This window comes from Budorcas taxicolor, chromosome 15, assembly GCF_023091745.1.
Source record: "Budorcas taxicolor isolate Tak-1 chromosome 15, Takin1.1, whole genome shotgun sequence".
Classification (NCBI taxonomy): domain Eukaryota; kingdom Metazoa; phylum Chordata; class Mammalia; order Artiodactyla; family Bovidae; genus Budorcas; species Budorcas taxicolor.
Genome location: NC_068924.1, coordinates 62,559,508 through 62,582,802, shown reverse-complemented (window position 1 = coordinate 62,582,802; position 23,295 = coordinate 62,559,508). Strand labels below are relative to the sequence as shown.

At 45.1% G+C, this 23,295-nt stretch overlaps 1 protein-coding gene across 1 annotated transcript in view; it reads left to right on the top strand.

Moving 5' to 3' along the window:
* The first annotated feature begins 644 nt into the window (after window positions 1-644).
* LMO2 (LIM domain only 2) overlaps window positions 645-23,295 on the top strand; it is a 37,461-nt gene continuing 14,810 nt past the window's right edge. The window contains exons 1-2 of the mRNA XM_052652179.1: window positions 645-743; window positions 2,597-2,743. Of these exons, the coding sequence (XP_052508139.1) occupies window positions 645-743; window positions 2,597-2,743 (246 nt within the window). The remainder of the gene's footprint in view (window positions 744-2,596; window positions 2,744-23,295) is intronic.

The following is a 23,295-nucleotide window of genomic DNA, read 5'->3' as shown; positions in this document are numbered from 1 at the left end:
ATTGAGCACTTAACATGGAGCTAGTATGACTGAGTGGAGAAGGCAATGGCACCCCACTCCAGTACTCTTGCCTAGAAAATACCATGGATGGAGAAGCCTGATAGGCTGCAGTCCATGGGGTCGCTGAGAGTCGGACACGACTGAGCAACTTCCCTTTCACCTTTCACTTTCATGCATTGGAGAAGGAAATGGCAACCCACTCCAGTGTTCGTGCCTGGAGAATCCCAGGGACGGGGAAGTCTGATGGGCTGAAGTCTATGGCGTCGCACAGAGTCAGACACAACTGAAGTGACTTAGCAGTAGCAGCAGCAGCAGCAGTATGACTGAGAGCTGAAATTTTTAGTTTCAATTAATTTCAATGTCAGTTTATGTAGCTCCATGTGACTAGTGGCCACGATACTGGTCAGTGTTACCATCAAACTTATGACAATAACTTCGAGTGTATAGAGGGAGCCCTCAAGATCCCCACCTTGCTGTTCTGTCCTCAGCCCCTACAACGTGAGCTCCTAAACCAGCCATTGCTGTGATCATGCAGCCAAGTGGTTGAGTTGGGCTTGTTTCCTGCTTGCCAAGCTGTGACCCAAGATATGGTTGTGTCTGCTTGGAGGAAAGGGAATCTTTAAAAAAATTCTTCCAAAGGCGCCATGTGGACTAGCAGCAGCCCTGTTTCTGTCCCTGGTGGCCTCTCTGCAGGCAGAGTCAGGTTTCCTCTCTGCTTCTACTTCCTGGAGCTCCTGGTCCAGGTGAGCACACCTGGGGCACGACTCGGTGGGGCATGCTGGGTGCTGGCTGTCACTCAGGAACGCTCCCATGAGATGACGAGGCCAGGTTCTCATTAAGAATGTCAGTGTCAGGTTCTGTTCTGTAGCCCTAACTGTCTGCAAGCAGGTCGCTGGGCCTGAAGTTGGGAAGAGGTAATGGGAGGCTCTGACTCTGGCCACAGGTTAAAAGCAAGATCATTATTCAGCTTTACCTGCCCTAAAACATATATCACAATTTAATTCCCATTTGGCCTCCTGGTCTAGTTCTCAGTAGTTTCAAAATACTAAAGGGAAGAGGAGGAAAGGTAGGCCATTAAGTTCCTCCAGAACCTCCTTGCCTCCCGACCGAAAGGACATGGGTTGCACTTTCTAGTCTTGAACACAAAACAGGAACATAATCATGAGCCAACATGTCCATTCATGATGCCTTGCTCTAGAACATAGGCACAAGCTTTCCGAGTTGGAAGGAATATTGAATTCTAAAATCTCATCATAAAATGAGGAAATTTGGGTCCCAGGGAAGTTTGATGACTTGGTCAAGGCCATGCAGAGATCAGAGGAAGGTATGACTGGATTCCAGTTCTCCTAACTCAGTCCAGTCCTAATTATAAAAATCAGATTGCAAACCAGATACAATAGGTTAAAGTTAGCTTGCTCTTTTTGTTGTCGTTGTTGTTTGATTGTACACAGTGTTGGCCCATGCAAGGTTTTAAAAATATTTTTGAATCATTTGCCAATATTTAAAAATCAGATGAATTCCTTTTGAAATCCCTATTGGCTATTATCTGGGGGCCTGTAATTCTACATGGCAGCAAGGGCATACAGCGAAGTAGTGCCTGATCCTGCTAAAAGAGAGGTAAAAGCAAGAAGGGGAAGATGTGGACCATTTCAGAAGCTGATCAGCCAAGGCCATATCAAACTGATCCCAAAGTAATATATGCTGCTTTGAAAATGCCAGGTTAGTGATTTGTTACTGCTTACTTTGAGTTTCAGTTTGTGGATGTTCAAACAAAATAGAGATCTTAGAAATCACCTGGTTGAGCCGATTTTTTTTTCTTCTCACAGATAAGAGTTATGTGTCTAAACCACTGTGCATCTAAGTCTGCAGATAAAACAAGGTCACAGGGTGTTGTAATCAGGTATGATTTTATAGGCTCCCCTGGCTCCAGCTCTGCGGGGGGCTCCAGATCCATCACATTTCCCCAAAAAATAGTCTTGGCACAAAATTTCCTAGGAATATTTCTTGTGGACTCTGTGTATTGACAGCACTGATGTCTGCACCAAACACACTGATGTCCAACTTGGCACATAACAGGTATTCATTCAATAAATGTGTTGAACAGGTGAATGCATCTGTGGGTCAAAATTGGGTGTAGCTTCCTTATACATGTTGCTGTTTTCAGTACATAATCTTTTCAAATTAATATTGATGAATCTTGACAAAATCCTGATATCTCTGTCAATTATAATCTGTTCTTCTTTAAACAGATGTGACGTTGCTCTGATTTGGAGAAGTAGAGAATCAGAGCACTGGTGTTGTGTTTTTCAGGATGTATTTTGCAGTCTTGTAAAATATTAATATTTTAATTGCCCCCAAATGAAAACTAAATAAATCTTCACATCACTAGGTAGGAAAAAAAAAATCTAAAAACAAATCAAAAACACCATGCTGTTGCCCAAACCAAGGCAATCATCTTTTGAAGCCACTAGTACCATCTTTGCTCACAGCCAAGGACCTAGCCCCGATGTCTTACGTCTTTCTATTCCCCAAATATTCGAGTGAGAAACCTTTGATTCAGTTTTCACTCACTCTTATTATAGTGCTCTTGTTCCAGGGCTCTGTTGTGGATGCTTTAGCTGTCATCAGAACCAATTTTGCCCTCTCTCCACTGTTACCCATTGTCCTTGAATTGGACAAATATCCCTCAACTTTGCCCCTCCCTGAGACAAGTCATCTTCTGAGAAGCAGCTTAGTCCTGCAGGTAACTGGATCCTGGGCAGGGATGGTGCCCCACAGGTCCTCTAGCCTGGTTCCAACATGTCTGGGCCCAGCTTAAGCTATGTTATCTGATACATAAAGGTGGTAACACACTAGAATCAAAATGACACAAGTGCTTTGCTCTTCCTTTGCTGCCGTCTTCTAGAGCAGTGCAGGGACCTTGCTCAGCTCCACTTCACATGGGAGTTATTGCTGATTTGATCCCTGTACAAAAATGAGCTTATACAAGTCCAACTCTTTGTGAACCCACGGACTGTAGTCCAGCAGGCTCCTCTGTCTGTAGCATCATCCCAGCAAGAGTACTTGAGTGGGTCTCCAGTTTCTTCTCCAGGGGATATTCCTGACCCAGGATCAAACCCAAGTCTCCCACATTGCAGGGAGATTCCTTACCATCTGAGCCACCAGGGAAGCCCATACCAATTTGAAAGCCTTTGCCAACTAAGGCTTTTTCTCCATAAACATCAATACACTAGAGAGAAATCTCCACAGTGAAAACCCCTTTTTTAATTTTTAAAAATTGTCACAGGTTGCATAGAGGGGCAGTGAATTACCACTTACTATGTTCCAGAAATTACACCAATTCTACGTCTTACTAAATCCTCACAACAGCCTGAAGAGGGCTTTATAATCCTCATTTATAGACGAACAGTGGAGATTCAGTGAGTGAGTGGCTTGCCTGTACAAAGGGCTGAGCCAGAATTCAAATTAAGGTTTTTCTAACTACAGCGTCCTTTGCTTAGTGTTGCCTCTCCAGAGAGATTTTTTTCCTTAAAGCACCCCCAAAGCACACAAAACAGCCTCCTTCTTTGTGTGTTACCACTGAGAGCTCATAAAACAACATATTCCCACCGTAGTCTGAGACTTCACAAAATGCACATATAACTAACAGGGAAAATATAACGTTTAAACCATCCCAGTAGAGAGAACTCAAAGCAATAAGCCCATGGCAAATGCCATCTGATGGCCCAGCCCAAGGCTCAGCCTAAAACTTTCTGCAGGGTGTTACTCTAAAGATAACCCAAAAGGTCTCATAGCTTCCTGGTTGTTAAAACAACAACTACAGTAGCAGGAATTGAGACCTAAAGATCAGCGGAGTAGAAATGAGGAAGGAAATGGCATGTTAAATGACTATTTTCCCCCAACTGGCCCTATTCTTTCTAGATACAGTTCCAGAACTTGCATAGTTACAGTGGGAGAATTTGATCAATCAAAGGCTGAAAGTTTTCTGCCAAGGTTCAGGCTGTTCAAAACTTGAAGTACTTCGAAGTTTGGAGTATAGTAGAATTCCTAGGAAATTTATGCCTCTATCTCTGTTAGGCTGGTTTGACACAAATACCCTCTTAGGAGGCCCTTCACAAGCCACCGTGTAAATTCTCCTAGGCCAGCAATAAAGTGTGTCCTCGTAGTCTTCTGCCCTCCGAGGATCTCATTTTAATTCCTGCCTCTTTTTGTCCCTTTCTGGTTTCATTAAATTCGTTGTCACTTTGGTTCTTTTCTTTCTTTGCTGTTTTCATTTTTATTGGCATATGATTGCTTTCGATGTCATGTTAGTTTCTACTGTACAGCAAAGTAAATCAACTATATATATATATACCCCCTCTTTTTTGGGATCTTTCTCCCTCTCTCTTCCCATTTTTCTACTGCAGTTCAAAGGAGTTCCCCATTTTCTCACTTCTGAAATTACTCTCTGGAAGGCAAACCCAGTGATTTCCCATCTCCTTTTCCAGGCACACAGGGTGCTCCTTAGCCGAATAAGATCCCCACCGCAGCCCCCACCCCGAGAGCTCTGGCAATTTCAGGCTTCTGGGTTGTAGCAAGAGTAAAGCTTTAGTTTGATGTGGTTAAACCAGTCATCACGGTGTCTTCAGACTCTCAGCCCCAAACCACTCTGGGGTACATCACCCTCACTTTCCATTTCTCTGGATTATCTTTCATCTGTTCACCACTAACCCTCACAGCCTCAACCAAGGCTGAAGCGGGGGCCAGCAGGGTGGGACGCTTCCTTTCTTGGTTGAAATACCAACTGCTGTGGCTAAAGCCATTCCCTTTCGGACTCATTACAGGGAGCAAGAGAAAGAGAAAGCAAGAGTGAGCGCTGCAAAGACTGCTGTTACATGGTTTCACTTAAGCCCCAGAAATAGAAAGCCAGACTTCCGACTCGCAGAGCCTCTGTGCGAACCACCAGACCACACTGCCAGATAAGAAAAATGTTCGATTGTGTCATATTTCCTTCATCAGCGCTAGTTTCTGAAAATGGCCCTGAGTTTCAGAGAGCCCAGCCATGATCCTAAGATTAAGAGAAGATGAAAGAGGAAAGAAGACGGGATCAGATCTCTTTCTTTTCGGGTATAAGTTTATTTTCAACCACAGAAGTAAAGGGAAGGAAAGATTATGAGAGATTAGACGTGAGCTAACTTTATTTGCAAAAGAAATTTCTTATTTGCTAGAGAAATGAATTGGACATCAACAGGCATTGAGAAAGGGAGCCTGCTAGTTTAAAAAAAATGTGTCCTTGGTCTTTTCAATTCCCCTGTGTTTATTTATTGAGTGCCTGCTCTATGCCAAGGGCTGTGCTTATTGCTGCAGATCCAAAGAGGATGAGGCGTCTGTTCACAAAACAAGGAGGCTGGACTAGATTCAGATTCCCCTAGATTCCAACTCATGTGCTCAGCATCACCTCCACCACCAGAATAATTTTACTCCACTATCCCAGAGCAGACTTGGTGGGTACCTGTGTTGTCAGCCGCTGCAGGAAGAGCGATGGCCCGGTTATTGACAAGCTCCTAGTTGGATGGTAGGCGGTACTGTCAGGTATAAAAGGTTATCTTTGGATCAGGCTGGGCTGCTTATGCTCAGAAGAGACTTGGAGGGTGAGGCCTGGTGAGCTGTCAACCTGAGGTAGGGCCTGGCCCAGCAGATAGATGACAAACGTTGGGGAGGCAGATGAGAGACAAGGCTCTCGTGGGAAAGTAGCCATTTCAGGGATGCAACGACAGCACGGAAACCAGGACCTCAAGAGCCGGTGAGCTCACTAGGGGCACAAAGAAAGGAGAGCCTGATGTGGCCCCAAAGCCCGGGACCAAAGAGACGAGGTTTAGAGAGCTGCTGATAGGAGCCTTGTGGTGAGGACAAAGGAAGGCGAGGGGACTTCCTTGGTGGTCCAGTGGCTTAAACTCCATGTGCCCAATGCAGGGAGCCCGGGTTCAATCCCAGGTCAAGGAACTAGATCTTGCATGCCGCAAATAGACCCCTGGTGTCCCAACTAAGATCCAGCACAGCTAAAAAAAAAAAAAAGGACAAGAAGAGGTAGGAGTCAGGAGTCTCTTTTATCAACATGCAGCCAACACAAACCCAGCTACTTATGAGTGACTTCTGTTTGCCTATCCTTGTGCCTTGGGGCTTCCCTGATGGCTCAGACAGTAAAGAATCTGCCTTCAATGAGAGAGACCTGGGTTCGATCCCTGGGTCAGGAAGATCCCCTGGAAAAGGGGATGGCAACCCACTCCAATATTCTTGCCTGGAGAATCCCATGAACAGAGGGGCTTGGTGGACTACAGTCCATGGGGTTGCAAAGAGTCAGACAAGACTGAGAAACTGAGTGCGCACACACACACACATACACACACACATACACACATACACATATACACCCACACACATACACCCTGAGGGGTTCAAAGGAAGAGCCAAATTAGAATTTCACATCTAATGAAGAGCAGATCAAATCCATGCACTGAAATTACTGCTGGCTGAGACAGTCCTGCTTGGGCCATGCCGTACTGGCACTCGCACAGGCTCTTTCTCTCCTTGCCTTATCTCGTTTAATCCACCCGACAGCCCTGCAAGGTGGGGACTGTTGTCCCTGTTTTAGAAATGAGGGTGCTGAGGTTCTGAGAGACCGTGTACCTTATCTGAATTGGTCCAGCTAGTAAGTGGCTGAGCCAGGCTTCAGATCCAAGCCTGTGTTGAGCCTCTGAACTTTCTAGTATAGCCTGAAGCATCCCTGTACTGGAATAATAGGGTGCTCCATGGAGTGAGTGTGCTTAGATGTTCAGCTGTGTCTCTCTGAGGAAAAAGTAAAGACCGGCCGGAGGTGCAGGGGAGAAGAGCAGCAGGAGGAGCCCTAGGAGAGGGGGGTGCTATGCAGGCACGGCATCAAGGATGGCTTCTTGGAATCAGAGGGCCTGTTGGAGCTGGTTCAAAGCTGTAATCATGAGTCTTCTCCAGTTTCTGAGGCAGAAAAGGAGGGTCTGAATTAGGATGTGCGCCATCAGGCAGGTGCCGTCTGCAGTGGCCCTGCCCTGAAGACACAGGGGTGCCACGCAGAGCACACATGGTGTGAGAGCTCACGGCGAGAGCCACGTTCCATCCGGTCAGACAGACACCCAGGCGGCCCACAGGCCCAGCCCCCGAGCCGTGGGCTTGCAACCCCCTCGCAGAACAGCCACTGACCCTGAGCAGAAGTGAGAAGGAAGTATCCGCTCAGCCCCAGGCTGTGGAGGGGGCCTGGCTGTCCACCAGGGCCTGCGGGTGTCCTGGCAGAGACAGGAGGTAGCACAGGCCCCAGGCGCTAGGGTGCCAGAGCCTCCCAAGAAGGAACAGGTGCGAAGCAGGGCAATTAGCTGGGAAGACGTCCGGGGGGCGGGGGTGGGGGGGCAGGCGGCCTAGAGCTGATTGGGGAAGTCACCAGGATTACATCATCGGCCTCCGATGAGTGCAGTGTCGAGAGGGAACGGTTTTTTTCTTCTTCCAGGAGCCAGAAGAAGTGATCGTTAGATTAGTCTTGTAAAATAATACTGTTCCATAGCAGGGACGAGCCTTTAAGCTTCTCCGGGGTATTTGGCACCCTGGCTTCTCTGGGAGGAAGGAAGAGCATCTATTCATGGGCTGTGACTTGGAGAGGCCCCACGGTGAGTCAGGCGTTGTCTGTGAGTGTGCGCCCCGTGGTCGCTCATGTCATGGGGGAACTGCTAATTTACTCATGTAATGTGTTCCTCTAGACCAGCCACAAAGACCACTCAGTTATTTTGATCCAAAAGAGAGGCTGGTGTCTACCACAAACTCCCCAGCAACCCTGTGTGTGTGTGTGTGTGTGTGTGTGTTTGTACTACGACCTCATACAATGAAGAGTTGCCCTGGCTGGCAATGACAAACATTCCAACTCTGAATTGAGGGCAGAGATCATCCCGGAGTGACCTCCACGGGCAAGATGACTTGTATGTCTTCTAAAAAATCCAAGTGCATGGAGAGAGTGGTCACGTGTTCCGGCCACCACGGGGGACCTGAAGGAGAGCAAACATTTGAGAATATCGAATTCTTGCCAGGCACGGGGCTCAGGTTTTACATATCTTATCCTGATGACTTCTCTCAACTACCCTTTGAAGCAGGTATTATGCTTCAAATGGTATTCACCATTTGTAATGGTATTCACCATTCCAGATTCTTGCCCCAGTGTTTCTGCTTCGAGGACACTCATATGTCCTTAGGTGCCCTCTGAAAAATCCTGTAAAACCTTTTCTGACTTTATCACAGTTAGTTACACTCTCCTTTGTGCTCCCAGAAAATCATAGACTTTAGGGAGATGGCAGCTTCAGTTTCTTCCTCTGTAATATTGGGGTAACCATAGGGTCATTGAAAGGGATATGTGAAATAAATCACATAAGTGTTTTGACAGCAGTTGGCACTTAGCCCTTGCCAGTCATTGCTGTTATTAATAATAGTAACAATAATACCACATACAATTATGTACCACTTGTAAGTTCCTTGAGTATAGGGATGTTAACTACTTGGTTCATTGTTTTATCCTCAGAGTCTAGCAGTGTTTGGCATGTGGGAAGCACTTGTTTTCTAGCTGGGGAATGAATCAGAGTGAAAGCTTTGCCACCTCTTGCTTCTGTATGCACCTGAGAATGGACCCTTGTCTAACCCGCCTCTGTATCTGTAATATCACCACGTCATCTGGTACAACCCACGTGTTCAGTGACTGTACTGAACAGATGAACAGGACCATGAGATGCTGCTACTCAGCCAGTGCCTGGCTAAGGGAGCCGGCAGCATGCCCATGTGATGCTGTGTGGGGGTTTGGGGATCCTTCCTGCTCCCTGAATTCAGTTAAGTGTACCCTCGACACACCACCCCTGCATGGTGAGCTTCTCAAGATGGGGACTGTGTCTTGTTTACTTTTAAATCCTTGGTGTCCAGCACTGTACCTGCCACAGCATGCTCAGATGGGTATCCAAGGACTCTCCTGTCCTCCCGGACTCCAAGCGTGGAGTCAAGTGGATTTTTCATCTCTCTTCCATCACCACCTAACCTTCTTCTTCTGTCGAGGTTCCCACTTCAGTTTATTAAAGACCCTTTTTCTCAGTTATAATGGTCTGTCTCCTCTGGAGTATTGTACCCTACGGGAAGAGCAGTCTTTGTAATCAGGCTTTTCTGGACTCAAATCTTGACTCTGGCAACCACTAACTGTCTTATCTGGATGAGTTGCTTACTTCTCCTGGGCATCAATTTTCCCTTTCATCAAATGAGGCAATAATACACTCTATTCACCTATTCACCTTAGGATGCCTAAGACATGGCGGGACCTGTTCTAGGCCCCGGAGATACATTTATGTGAACAAAACAAACACTGCTCTTGCCTGAATGGTACCTGCAAACTAGAGAGAGAGAGACCGACACTAAACAAATAGGCCAGTAAACAGATAGGGGGTTGGATGGTGCATGTGCTGTGGGGAAAGGAAGTGGGCAGTCAGGGTTATCAGCGTCTTATTCTGGGGACGAAGGGAGGCCTTTCCAATAAGGAGAACCTGCATCCGGAGAATAAGATTCCAGGGAGAGGAAGACAGCAAAGACACCTCCTGCCTCTCCCACCCCAGTCCAGCCCCAGTGCAATCCAGTCACATCCCTTCTTCTGCTCAAAAGTCTGCAAAGAACTAATGGCTCATTAAGTTCATAGTCTTAGAGACTGACATTCAGAACCACCTCCAATATGAGGCTACATTCACCTTTTCCAGCCATATTCTACTGCTCTCCCAGAAATATTTAATCCTAGGGGAGAGAGCTGGGTGCACTTTGTCAGTCTCAGCAGAATGACTGAGGACAAAAGCCTAACCACATTCCCAGTGACAAACAGATTGAGATGGGCCCTTATCCCAGGTTCCCTGAGCCAGATTTGCACGTGCCGGTCATGGTGGACAGGACCCCTGTCTATTACTGGCTCGCCCCTCCCATAGTGCTACCATGGACTCGGCGATAATGCATCTTTTTTTTTTTTTGAATAATAAGCATCCCTTTATTTGCTGACGCCATTACAAAAACTGATTACATTAGCAACAAAAAGTGTTTTCTTGAGTTGAAGTCAGAGGCAGTTACTCCCCAAAATGTTAAGTAAAACAGTGTACTACGTCAGTATTAAAATGTTAAATTTTACATTGTCTTTACCACGTTTGATCTTCTGAACAATTTTATTGAGCAAGATGAGATATAAGAGTACATGTTTATTTTATCTTCAGGAATGTGAAGGTCTAATTATTCAAACAGTTTTTATTATAAAACTAAATTCTGAAGATGTCTACAGAGTTGGCTTTTTTTTTTTCTTAAAGCTACAAAATGGCATGTGGTTTCCCAAATCAGTTTTCTTTTACTACTTTTATCTCCCTTGATCCCTGCTCCTATGGGCCCCTCACCCATAACAAAATGACCTCATTTTGCCTTTACTGATTCTAATGGGAGATCCAGGCTCCAGTCATAAATTCCTGTATCCAACGGCTGCAAACGCCCCTGGTCCTCCATTCTTCTATCCTTTTTCAATCAGCACTCAATCCACAAAGGATTAATGTCCAGACCAAGGGCACATCTTAAACTGGGACCCTTTGGCCATACGCAGTACAGTAAAATCCCCGATACTATGTTTTTACCAGCCTGGTGAACAAGCACCACCAGCCTCTAAAATGTCCCCCATGATGGAATTTATGATGAATTTAAAGCCTGGCTAATTTCAGACCCTTCTTGTAGGGAAAGCCCTTGGACCGACACCTACCACCATGTGGATCTTGGAGAAAAGCAAAAGAGATCCTGATTTTCAACACTGATGTTCTAAAAGAACGTGTCTGAGGCTTTCTATTCCCTACCACACGATGTTGAAGCAAGGACAGCCCTTCACACTGTGGGATACAGATGCCCCCTAGCATTATGAATGACATCCCTGAATACCACTGCGGAGCCTACACATCTGAAAATGTTAGTGCCAAACCTGTAGGTTTTCACTAGCTGGCTCCACCTGATATGGCTGATGTAGGCTCAGTCTGGGACACAGTTTTCCTACTCAATGCCAGGACAACTGGGCAATGTGGCACCCACACTGGCATTCCTATCTGTTTGGAGTGTACCACTCTTCTTCCCCAGCACCACCTGCCAAACAGATTACATTATCCTAAGCAGCCAGCAGGATAATAAAAAAGGAATGTGACTCTGCATTTTAGTGTCCACTTCTGAAGATTCCTCTACCATAGTTACAATGCCCAGTTGGATGCCCAGCACATAACAACTTGTGACCTCTAACACGCCTTCTACCCTGTGCATCCTTGTGACAGCCTTTCTAATATCAGCCTATGCATCCACGACCTGGGTCAAGAGCTGCACTTGCCCAGGGAGCCTATCACAGCCTTCCAGGTGATGACCTGATCTCAGACAACCACCACTCAGAGAATGACTACCCAGTTACCCACATCATCTGCCAAGGTGCCCCTGCCAGAACACAGGGATCTTCCCCTCAGGGGATAGCCCACTCAGCATGTACTCAAAAGAGGTGAACACCAAACAGACCTCCAAACTTAACCCTCTCCTCCCTATTGGGCATAATAAACCCCATTACCACTGTGGCTAAAACTTCCCCCTCCTAAACCTCCTAAAGCAAGCCTCCTGCTTAAGGTCCTCCCCAAGCTAGTCTGTATGTACAAATGATCAAGGCTACATCCCAGAGACCCAGTCACTGGGTGCACTCAGCCCCTATGAGCAAGCCACTTCCTTATTCACACCATGCCAGATGACCCAAGATTCATGAAAAAAGGCTCCCCGCTACACCCACCAATACTAATGCTACTGGTCTAGGTCTCTATGTCTTGCTCTGTCTTACCCAGGACCCGACAGGACATTGATTGAATGTTATCAAGTTTGGTCCCTGGCCCATGAGTCCGGATCATGTAACCATTCAAATCCACATGCCTGTGTTGGTGACTTCCCAGGTCCACACAACATGATGGGAGGCACAGCTCTCCAAGATAGTAAAGGCCCAGATAGTAAAGAAACATGAGTGATTAGAAGCTATAGAAGGAACCTGGTTCTCCAGTGTCCCTCCCCTAGATAACTCACTTCTGATGTCCCAACTCCTTAAACTCACCCACACACGCTACTGACTCCATTGATCTTCTTAACCTTTCCCAACCACCCCGTGAGGGGACCCTGCTGGTCACAATCCCCAGCAGAAATGATGAACATTTCCCTGTGCATGGCCCCAGATATAAAAGTGACCCCTTGGGGCTAGAGGAATGGGATTAAGGGCTTGATTACATAAGGAATGTATTATAGCAGGTGCAGCAGAGGAATGTCTGAGGTTCTATTAGAACCTTGTGACATTCACAGTGTAACATAAACAGTGGCAGCACTTGAGGCTTTCACTGAAGGGCAAAAATCCTAACCGCCAGAGTGGCAGATGACTGACGAGCTCCAGATGACCTGACCACTGTAATATATGCACCCTCAAAGAGGAGGAGTATGTGTCCTCAAGGGAATTTCCTGCTACGTGTGGATAAGCGATGCAGGCAAAGTCATCTAAATAGCCCAGCAGATGCGCCATCAAACCGAAACTAAAGTTTATACAAAGTACCTTGAAGTCTCTAGTTTCTGTATGTTCCCTGCCTCTTGGGGTGACCTGCTCCAGGGACCCTCCCACCAGAAAGTGGACCTCACATACTGAACTGGTTATGTGAAGTCAGTACAGCCCACAGTCAAGTATATTAATCTTTCAGACCACCTGAAATTAATCTCTCTTCTCCATCACCTCCTGGCATTTTTCAGCAGGTGGGCTCCTGTCCTATATCGATGTCCCCAGGACCAGGCTTTCTCTCCCTGAAGAGGCTAGGGGGCTCTCTTCTCAGGGGGCTGCTCACCTAGGGATTCCCCTCACTTTGCCAATGTCTGATTAGGTTATCGACCTTTGAGTCACTTGTAATCACAGCCAAGGGTGGTGTGTTTGGACAGGCAATGTCTTTAAACAAGCGGGAATGGCAGACAGGTTGTCGAGTTGAATCATAACAATATTCCAGTGAAATGGAACCTGAACCTGTCTTTATTCCATGACTACCCCCAGAACAACACCTCCAACTCTTGACCCCACACCCAGACACTTACTCAGGCTCTTTCCTGCCAGTCACACGTGCTTTACTCACTGTGTGCTTAGGACTATGGGCTTTGAAATCTCTGCTGTTTATCCCTACTCATTCCTCAGCTCTGTGACCTGTAGCAAGTTTCTTAGCCTTTCTGTGACTCAGTTTCCCCATCCATAAAGTTATGATCACAATACTTACTCCATTATGGTGTTGTAAGAGATGTGAATACCCCACTCTAGGTAAAGCCCACAGTACATGTCTGACACAAAGGAAATACCCAGGTATTTATTCATCAAGGGTACCTCACTTTCTATTAATGCTTCCTCCAGAAAACCTTCCACATCTATTTCCACTCCAATTCCTCCTTAATCCAATTAATCTGATTCCATTTCTGTTCAGCACCTTGCTGTGAGTCATATATCTGTTCTCCATTACATATGCATTCATTTTGGCTTCTCAAGTAAGAGATAAAGGTCCTTGAGGAAGTGACAACATTATACCTGGCTCGCCCACTGACATGCTATGTCATCTTGCACTTAAGTTTTTTAGGATTGAGTTTCTTTCCCTGGAATATGTGGCAAATATGTGGCATGTGTGCCAACATTTCCCCACCCCATAGCCTTGGGAGACACTAGTATTTAACAATAAAATACCAGTCTTCCTCTTAACCTGTCTCCAAACTCAGCATCCTTAGCACAGTGCTTTGGACAGTGTCTACTAATGTATTCAGTAATTACGTGTTGAGTACTTACTAGGTACTACTCTTATTTAGTATTCTGGAGATAAAACTTTGGGTGTGCTGTTGGTGCACTTGTGGAACTTGTCACTTAATGGGGAAGAAAGAAAATATGCAAATTCATAAGTGAGAAGATCTCAGATAGTGATCAGTACAGGGATAAAAATAAAATAGTGCTGTGTTAGTGTCTGGCAAGGAGGTTGAGTATCCAGGGACTTTCTGAGAGATTTTGATCTGGTAGATTTGGTGTGGGCCCCAGAATATGTGTTGTTAACAAGCAAATGTAGGAAATGGCAACCCACTCCAGTGTTCTTGCCTGGAAAGTTCTATGTACAGAGGAGCCTGGTGGGCTACAGTCCATGGGATCGGAAAGAGTCAGACAAGACTGAGCAACTGAGCATAGCATGGTAAGAGTAAATGTCTGGAGTCGGAAGACCTCACATCCACCTCCTTACTACATAGTTGTGTGACTTGAGCAAGTTATTGAATTTCTGTGACCCTCAATTTCCTTATCTGTTAAATTGAAATATTACTACTACTCATCTCAGAAGGTTATATTAGGATTAACTAAGATAAAACATACAGGATTCCTGGCACATGGTGCATGCTCAGTGACAGGCAGCTATTAATTACAATGGGCCCATCTACTCCTAATTATAATCTTCAAAAAACAGACCCAACAAGTAGCATTTAGTAGGTATTGAACATAGCCTTTAGTTGATTTTTGCCTAATGAAACTCTTCCTCTTGAAAAATAAATTGTCAAAAGACCTTCCTGTCAGCAGGACGGCCAGAGTCCCATGAATATATATTCCCTGGCACTCTAGTTGAGGCAAGTTTCAGGTTTGGAAGGACTTTGTTCTAATTTCCTCTCCAGTCAAGTGGGAGCCTGGCTACTTGCCTTTCTAAGTCGGTGGGCAGGGATGGGGGGATTTCTGAGACCTGCAGGGATGTGAGATTTGCAAAGTATGAGGCACAAACAGGACACTTGCCTTCTCAGAGCAGCTGGCCCATCCAGCTGACCGGCCCAACAGCAGTGATAAGCATGGCTCCTGCTCTGCCGGCCTCCACTCACTTAGAGAAGGGGGCCACTCCTCCTCGTTAAAAGCTGAGCTGGTACATAACGAAGAAAAAAAAAAAGAAAGCTGGGCAGGAAGCAGCCTTTTCAACCAGTGAAGAAACCGTTAGAATCCATCCCTTTGCCCAGATGCCAAAGCTCAACTTGCCCCACCCAGCCACACTATCAAGGACGCTCAGGCCATTGCAAACCCCTGGAGGCATTTGTCCCTAGTTTATCAGGGACCTGTGAAAACATTTCCCTAACTGAAGATAAAGAACTCTTTCCCCCTCTCCCTCCATTCTACTTCTAACTACCTACCAGAAAGTTCCTCTCCTTTTCTTTCAGTAACGCCGACTCTGAAAAGAAGCTGTTTTTCACCCTGGACTTGAAGTAACTGGTGGAGAGGCAGGTAAGAGCATTTTATTCATTCATTCCTTCAGTAAGTAATTATTGGGTGCTTAATACATGCTGGGCTAGGCTCTTGGACTCACTTCCAACGCAGAAGGAGCCTGCAGTGTTTGGGGGAACCCAACAGTACTTAACAACCACAAAAATGTAGAATTATCCATTGTGATCCAAACTGGCAATGAGTAGATAAACAGCAAAGTCCTACTGAATAGCACAGGGAACTATTCAGTATCTTATAATAACCTATAATGGAAAAGAATCTGAAAAAAAAAAACCAAAAACTGAATCACCTTGTGGTATACCAGAAGCTAATACAGCACTGCAAGTCAACTCTACTTAAATAAATAAAAAGGAAAAAATATTTAAAAACGAAAAACTTAGGAGCGGGGTCATATAATGATGGGTCCTAATACAGTCATGAGGGGCTGGGGGCTTCCCTGCTGAAGTAATGTTTGAGTTGAGAGAGTGTATGTAGTGTAATCGTCTAGATTTCACTCTTGCCCTCCCAGTGGGTGTTTTCAGGGTTAAAAAGCTGCCTCAGGGGCGGGAAGACTTGCTGCCATGCCATGCCTGTCCCGTTTTCGGGACCAAGTCACGATTCTTCGATTCTGGTGAAGGTTAGGGTGGAAATGACTTATTGGAGTGATGGAGAGGCCAGCATAAACCTGCCAGGACCTCCTTCAAGATTCAGTTCGCTTTGCAAAAGTTGCCAGATAAAAGATATTTCCAGATGGAGAGCCATGCAGGAAATACAAATGGAAGAGTTTTTAACAGCTCCTCCTTTGCAGGCTGTGACCAAGGCAGTTTCTGCAGCGTGATGGGAAGGACTGTAGCCTAATATCATGGGGAGAGCTGAACTGGCCCATGAGCATCCCAGGGGCGTCTGGAGAGAGACTGTGCCCCAAAGTGGGTATTCAAGATGCTCTACTATGGGACCACCCCCCACCCCCCCAATCCTGCCACCATCACTCCACGTGGAGCCTGTGCCTGCTATGCTAACCCTCGGTTTCTCAGAGGAGAGGGCAGATAGGAATCTATGAGAGCATGAGTCCCTTTAAGGAGGAGGCTGTACATAATAACAAACTGCCCCCTTTTCCTCTGTCCTTGGGGCCTAGTGGGCCTGCAAAGAACATCATCTGGAAGTCAGGGACCAGCACTGCTGACGGGGGCCTAAGTGGGCAGGGATTGCCATTGGGGGGCCCAAAGACTGTCTCAGAGCTCATGCAACAGGGCTCACTGTAACCTTGTGTGTGCGCACTAAGTTGCTTCAGTCATGTCTGACTCTTAGTAACCCGATGGACTGTAGACTGCGAGGCTCCCTTGTCCATGGGATTATCCAGGTAAGAATGCTGGAGTGGGTTGCCGTGACCTCCTCCAGGGGATCTTCCAAACCCAGGGATCGAACCCACATCTCTTGCATCTCCTGAATTGGCAGGTGGGTTCTTTACCACTGTCGCCACCGTAACATTGGATGTGGTTAAATATATCTATGGATGAACCTGAGAAGGTTGCAAGGTCCCTGAAATGAAAGGCAAAATTCTTTGCACCTTGGACAGCTGTGCACCTAGGGAAAGGTCTTTAACTTTTACCGGGTTTTGTGTGTGTGTGTGAAAAATATACATGACATAGCATTTACTATTTTAACCACTCCCAAGAATATAGCTGAGTGTCATTGAGCATATTTGCACTGTTGGGCAACTGTCACCCACTGTCCATCTCCAGAAGGTTTTTTATTCTCCCCAAACTGAAATATGATATCCAGTGAAAAATAACTCTCCTCTCTCCCAGCCCCTGGCCACCCCCATTCTACTCTTTGTCTTTTTAACTACCCTAGCTACCGCATATAGTCTTTATCCTTTTATGACTGGCTTGTTTCAGTTAGCATAACATCCTCAAGTTTCAACCATACTGTAGCATGTGACAGGATTTCTTTTTTAAGGCAGACCTTTCTTCTCTAAGAATGTAAGTCACTTATGAGGTGGCAAGATAGTGTGCACACATTTTATGTATATTTATTTATTGGGTATATACCCAGAAGTGGAATTGATGAGTCACATATTAATTTATTTTTAATTTTTTGCAGAACACTCTTATACCATAAATTATATTACATTAACACATAATGTAATGCAACCCCATAGACTATAGCCTGACAGGCTGCTCTGTTCTTGGATATTCTCCAGACAAGAATACCAGAGTGGGTTGCTATGCCCTCCTGCAAGGGATCTTCCCAATACAGGGATTGAACCCAGGTCTCCCGCATTACAGGCAGATTCTTTACCGTCTGAGCCACCAGGGAACCCCAAGAATAGTGGAGTGGTTACAGGTAGATTCTTTACCTTCTGAGCCACCAGGGAACCCCAAGAATACTGGAGTGGGTAGCCTATCCCTTCTCCAGGGGATCTTCCCGATCCAGGAATCAAACCAGGGTCTCCTGCATTGCAGGCAGATTCTTCACCAGCTGAGCTACCAGGGAAGCCCATATGTTATATATTATATATATATATTATATTCCCATTAGCAGACCATGGAATTTCCAATTTCCCCACATGTTTGCCAACATTTGTCATTTTCTGTTTGGGGGATAATAGTTGTCCTAATGGATGTGAAGTGTACTTTATTGTGGCTGTGTTTTGCATTTCTCTGATGATTATTATTTCTGAAACTCTTATCTGCTTATTGGCCATCTGTATATCTTCTTTAGAGAAATATTTCTTCAAGTCTTTTGTCCATTTTTTAATTGGGTTTCTTTTTTTATTGCTGTTGAATTAAAAGAGTTCTTTAAATATTCTGGATATTAACCTTTTATCAGCTATATGATTTGCAAATATTCTCTCTCATTCCATAGGGTGCATTTTCACTCTCCTAATACTGTCCTTTGATACACAAAATTTTTAACCTACAGTCTAGTTTGTCTGTTTTTCATTTTGTAGCCTGTGACAATAAAAGGTGTCATATTCAAGAAGTCATTGCCAAATCCAACATCATGTAGTTTTTACCCTGTGTTTTCTTATGAGTTTTATAGTTTTGAGTTGGCAAGTTTTTAAAGAGGTCTATGACTGACAATGCATGGGCCATCCTCAATACTGATAGCGGGGAGACCCTCACATCTTGACGAATGTCAGTATAAAGCTAGGAATTGGGAAATTGATAACATGGTGGTGATATGTGAACTCTTTAATTCAAAAGGAATTATTGAATATCTCCAAATTTAGCAAAAATGAAAATTATGATCTCTCTTCTCTAAGAACATAAGTCACTTATGAGATGGCAAGATGATATGCACACATAAAATCATGGCTCTGCAAGGCAGAGTCTAATGAGCACCTACCCAGGCCCCAGAACCAAGAGCTGGAAGGAGTTGAGTTCAGGGGACAGAGAAACCTTCAGTGCAGAGATGTGGCTTGAGTGGGCTCCAGGTTGATGGACACAATCTGGAGAAGCAGAGAAGACTGGGGAGGATTTTGTACAAACTGCAGGATGATTGCTATTACCGAGCACTCACTGTGTGCCGGGCTCTGTGCTCTGCCTGCTGCATACATTATCTCAGCCATGCCTCTTCACCCTATATTTATCATCGCCTCTATTTTATCACTGCAGGCACTGAAGCACAGAGATTTGCCTAAGATTAATTACCCAGATAGTAAGTTGTAAAGTGGAGACTAGAAACCAGGTTTATTAATCTCTATTCTTAACCCATCTACAATTCTAGCACCAAAGTTTTGGAGCACAGACAAAGCAGACATTTCTGTTGGAAAGAACAGAATAAAACAGTGCACAGAAATGGGCATGAGGCAGATGTCTGAGGTCAAAGAGGAGCAGCCTGATTGGTGGGAAGGGTCAGGCTCTAGGGGTTTGGGATATGAAGTTGATTCGATGGGATGGGCAGGGTCACAAGCATCTTTCATGGAATCATCAAGAGTTTGTCTTGATCTTCTAGAAGGACAGAATCTCACATAGAGCTGCAGCTCTAACCTTTCAGTCCACCTCTTTCTTCTATAAAATGAGAGCATCAAGATCCCAAAAGGTTAAGCTACTTGCCAATGATCACAGGCAACAACGGAGTCACTGCAAATTTTTGAGCAGGGTGGTGACAGTGAAGTAAAGAGTAGTCCAGATGGATTAGTCAGGCAGCCAGATACATGAGGGGTAGCTGAAGGGAAGCAGAGAAAATTGGCACTAAGAAGCAAGCAGCTCTTTCCCTGGTTTTGGCTGAAAGTTATCTCCCTCAGTTACAGATATTTCCAGGAGCATCACATACAAGACTCCTTTCGCCTGAGGTCTGGAGCTTAGGAAGTCAAGTGTCTTCAGGAAGGTCAGACTCCCTTCCCCCGCCAGGCTCAGGGCCCTCAGCTAGACACGAATGCCAGAAAACACTGCTTCCCCAGAAGCAGCCCAGCCCCTCCTCCAATGGAAGGTCTATCCGGAGTGAGATGTCTCAGACCAGAGACCCCCAACTCTGAAGAACCAGTGACCAGCACAGATTCCTGACGCCATCTCTTTTTGTTGCCTATCTGAGTGTGAAGCTGGGCCAGCTGTCTGTGAGTCTAACCCACCTGCCTCCTGGGGGTTAGGGGTTGCCCGAGCTGGTGAGATAAGGCAGGAGTTCCCCAGGCAAGGAGGCTGACCCCACCTGCTTGGACTGAGCCCTATATTGTAACATAACTCCAGTTATCCACCTGTGTGTCAAGAAGGGCCTGCCCTGGTTGACTATCCTCCTCTGAGGTTCTCTTAGCTTCATTAATTCTAATAATAGCCGCCATCCATTGAGCACTGTGCTAAGCATTTGACATGCATGATCTCATTTTATTCCTCCAACCCTGTGATGAAGATATAATTATCCTCATTCTACACGTGACAGAACTAAGGCTCAGAGCTATCAAATGATTTGCCTAAAACCACATAGCTGAAAGAGCCAGGACTAAAACATAAGCCGATCTATATCCAAAGCCTGTGCCTTTACCCACAGAATTGACTGTATTCTATGCATTGGCCCACTGTAACCACGTCTCCTTGTGGGCATGGGGGACCTGTAGTGGAGAATCAAGCTTCAAAGCAGGTCCTTGTTGCTACTGACACCACCTGTATCTGTGTGTTCCTAGGAGCCACGAGTTTGATCTGGTTCCCAAACAAAATTCCTGGGTCTGAATCTGAATGGTATATGGGCCCTTATTTTCTCCCAATAGCAATGCTCTAGGGAAACAAGTGATCTTCAAGTTCCCTCTCAACTTTTACCTGGAGAGCATAGTGCAGGCATACTTTGGCCAAAGGGAGCAGGGCTGTCATTTATTCATTCCTTCATTCATTCAATGAACAGTTATTGAAAGCCTACTGTGTGCTAGGCACATTCTAGGTCCTAAAGACACAATCGGAAACAAGTCATATTCTTATGGAGTTTATATTCTAGCTGGGAAGAAAGGTCAAAACCAAACCCATAAAAAACAAACACATATGTAGTAAAGTAGAAGTAATGATGATACTAGGAAGAAAAATAAAGCAGGATAAGGGAATGGAGGATGATAAGAAATGGGATTTTAAAAGGCTCTTATGAGGATAAACATTTGAACCAGAATGAAGTACATGGGAGCCATAGGATGCTCTAGAGGAAGAGCATCTCAGGCAGAGGAAAGGGCAGGTGCAAAAGCCCTCCAGTAGGAGTTGACTTGGTTTGTTTTAAACTTTAGGGAAAACATCAGTGTGGATCTAGCATAGCGAAGGGGTTGTAATGAAAAAGAGTAGAAGGGGCCAGAGAGGATAAGGCTTTCAAGGCCACAGAAAGGAGCTGGATTTCAAGTGTGCCGTTTGAGCATCCTAGGCACTGTGTTGTGTCACTCGGGTAGGGCTGCATCTGAGAAACTAAAGGGAGGATATGAATCTCATGAACAAAGGGCATCAGGACAGCTTTGTGAGTCAGCTCGCCCAGCTCTGACTCCCCCTTGAATTCAGAGCAGCAAATAAATTCAAGGTCTGGTACCCAAGAGAGAAGGTGGGAGAGGGTTTGAAGGGGACAGAGACAAGAAAGAACTGTTGACTCTAGGTCTCACTTGCCTTGTCCATCAGTGGGGCCCTGAATCACCAACGGGTGTTCAAATATTTTAAAGCTGGAATCTGTCTGTATAAGCTGAATCTTCTGCAGAAGCTTACTCTGTGCCTGTCTCCTTTCCAAGTACCTTATATAATATGTCTCATTTCACAGAATTGTTATAGCGGTTCCATGAGATAGGTACCCTGAATATGCCCCCTTTACAGATGCAGAAGCTGAAGTCCAGAGAGGCTGAGCAACATGTCAATAGGTGCAGAGCTGCTGTGGCTGGAGCAGGAACGGGTGGAGGCTACTAGGGAAACACTTCAAACTGCTCCAAGGAGCAAGCTGGGAAACCACATTTCAGAGGCTCCTTCCACCCAGACATGCCATGAGTTTAACTCTGCTTAAGACCTTGCTGTGGACTTGTGACATTTGGGGGCAGTTACTTAAGCACTTTGACTTTGTCTCTCATCTCAGTCCTAACAGGTGATTTAGAAGTTGCTGGAAAGGGGAAAATCAGAAACATGCAATCAGGGATGTGGCTGAAGCAGATGAAGGGAAGTGATGAAGCTGTCAACAGCCTACCTAAGACCTAAATGGTCACATTCCTGAATTTCTGATTGGAAAGTGGGGGCTTCCCAAGCCTGAAGCCAGCTGATGTCTTAGGTACACTTCAGCTTTTTCTACAGCACCCCAGTCTCAGCATTCTTTGGTGGATGTCCTGACTAGCTAGGAGATTGCTGCTTCCTGATACAGTAGTGACGACTTCTGAAAGATGGGGTAATAGCAACAGGTATCATTTCAAAGCATTTACATCACTGTGCAAAGCATTTTTATACACATGACCCTATTGAATCCTCTTAAAACCCCTGTGAAGTAAGCAGATATCCCTGTGACCTTACTCTAGTCCCAACCCTGCTGAGTTTACTGTTGCCTCCATTTGAGAGATATAGAATCTGAGGTTCAGAGAGGTGAAATGACTTCCCCCAAGTCACCCAGCTAGTAAACAGTGGAGTTATGCCTTCTGACACCTATGCTCATCTCCTAAACTCAGTTGATAAAGATTTTTGAAAAATATTTATGGGGCTTTTTTCTCCTATATAGGAAAACTGGTTTATTTTTCACTAATGTTACTGATAGATCTAACATTCTGAAAATATGTCCATCAACATGCCCTGAAATGTTCTGAGATGAGTTTGGAAACCAGATTCCTGTGACAACTGAGTTGTTTAAAGGCGTTTCCATGGGAGCTGAAGCCATAATAAGACAAATCTTCATTTTTGTCCCTATAAGTGAATGTCATAACTAACAGGTATATGATGCAACTTGGCTTCTAAAGGTTGCAAAAAAAATAGAAGAGGTAAATTGTCATTCTTGGCATTTTCCCAATGACATTTGCATTTTCCTTTCTACTAGAAGCACATTTTAGCAAAGAAATGTAGCCTTAGTCACTTGAAACTGCTCTTCCTGAGAAAACAATTGTAGATATAATAAGCAAAAAGAATAGAAAATGCCAACAGAAGGAAAGTAATCCACCTAGAGTCAGAATCATCATGCCAACTGATTCAGTCTTCCTGTGACATTCACAGTCAGGAAGGAAAACTTGGAAATTTTCTAAATTTTAAGGTATGTAAGATTTGCAAGGAGTCAAGGGTGGGTAAAAGGAATTAAATTGCAAACCCACTGGGGAGGGATCAAGTCGAGATTTCCTCAACTCTCAAGAACCATTTTACATGTTCAAATTGCCTCCTAGTTACTGAGTCGTTCTTCTACATAAAGCATAAGGTTGCTATGGAAGGATACAATAAGGTCATGATTGCTTTAAAATTATTCATAATGAAAACACATTTTGAGACTCGATTCTAAATGTTAAACTTAAATTTGAGCAATTTAATTGCCCATTGAATAGAAATGAAATC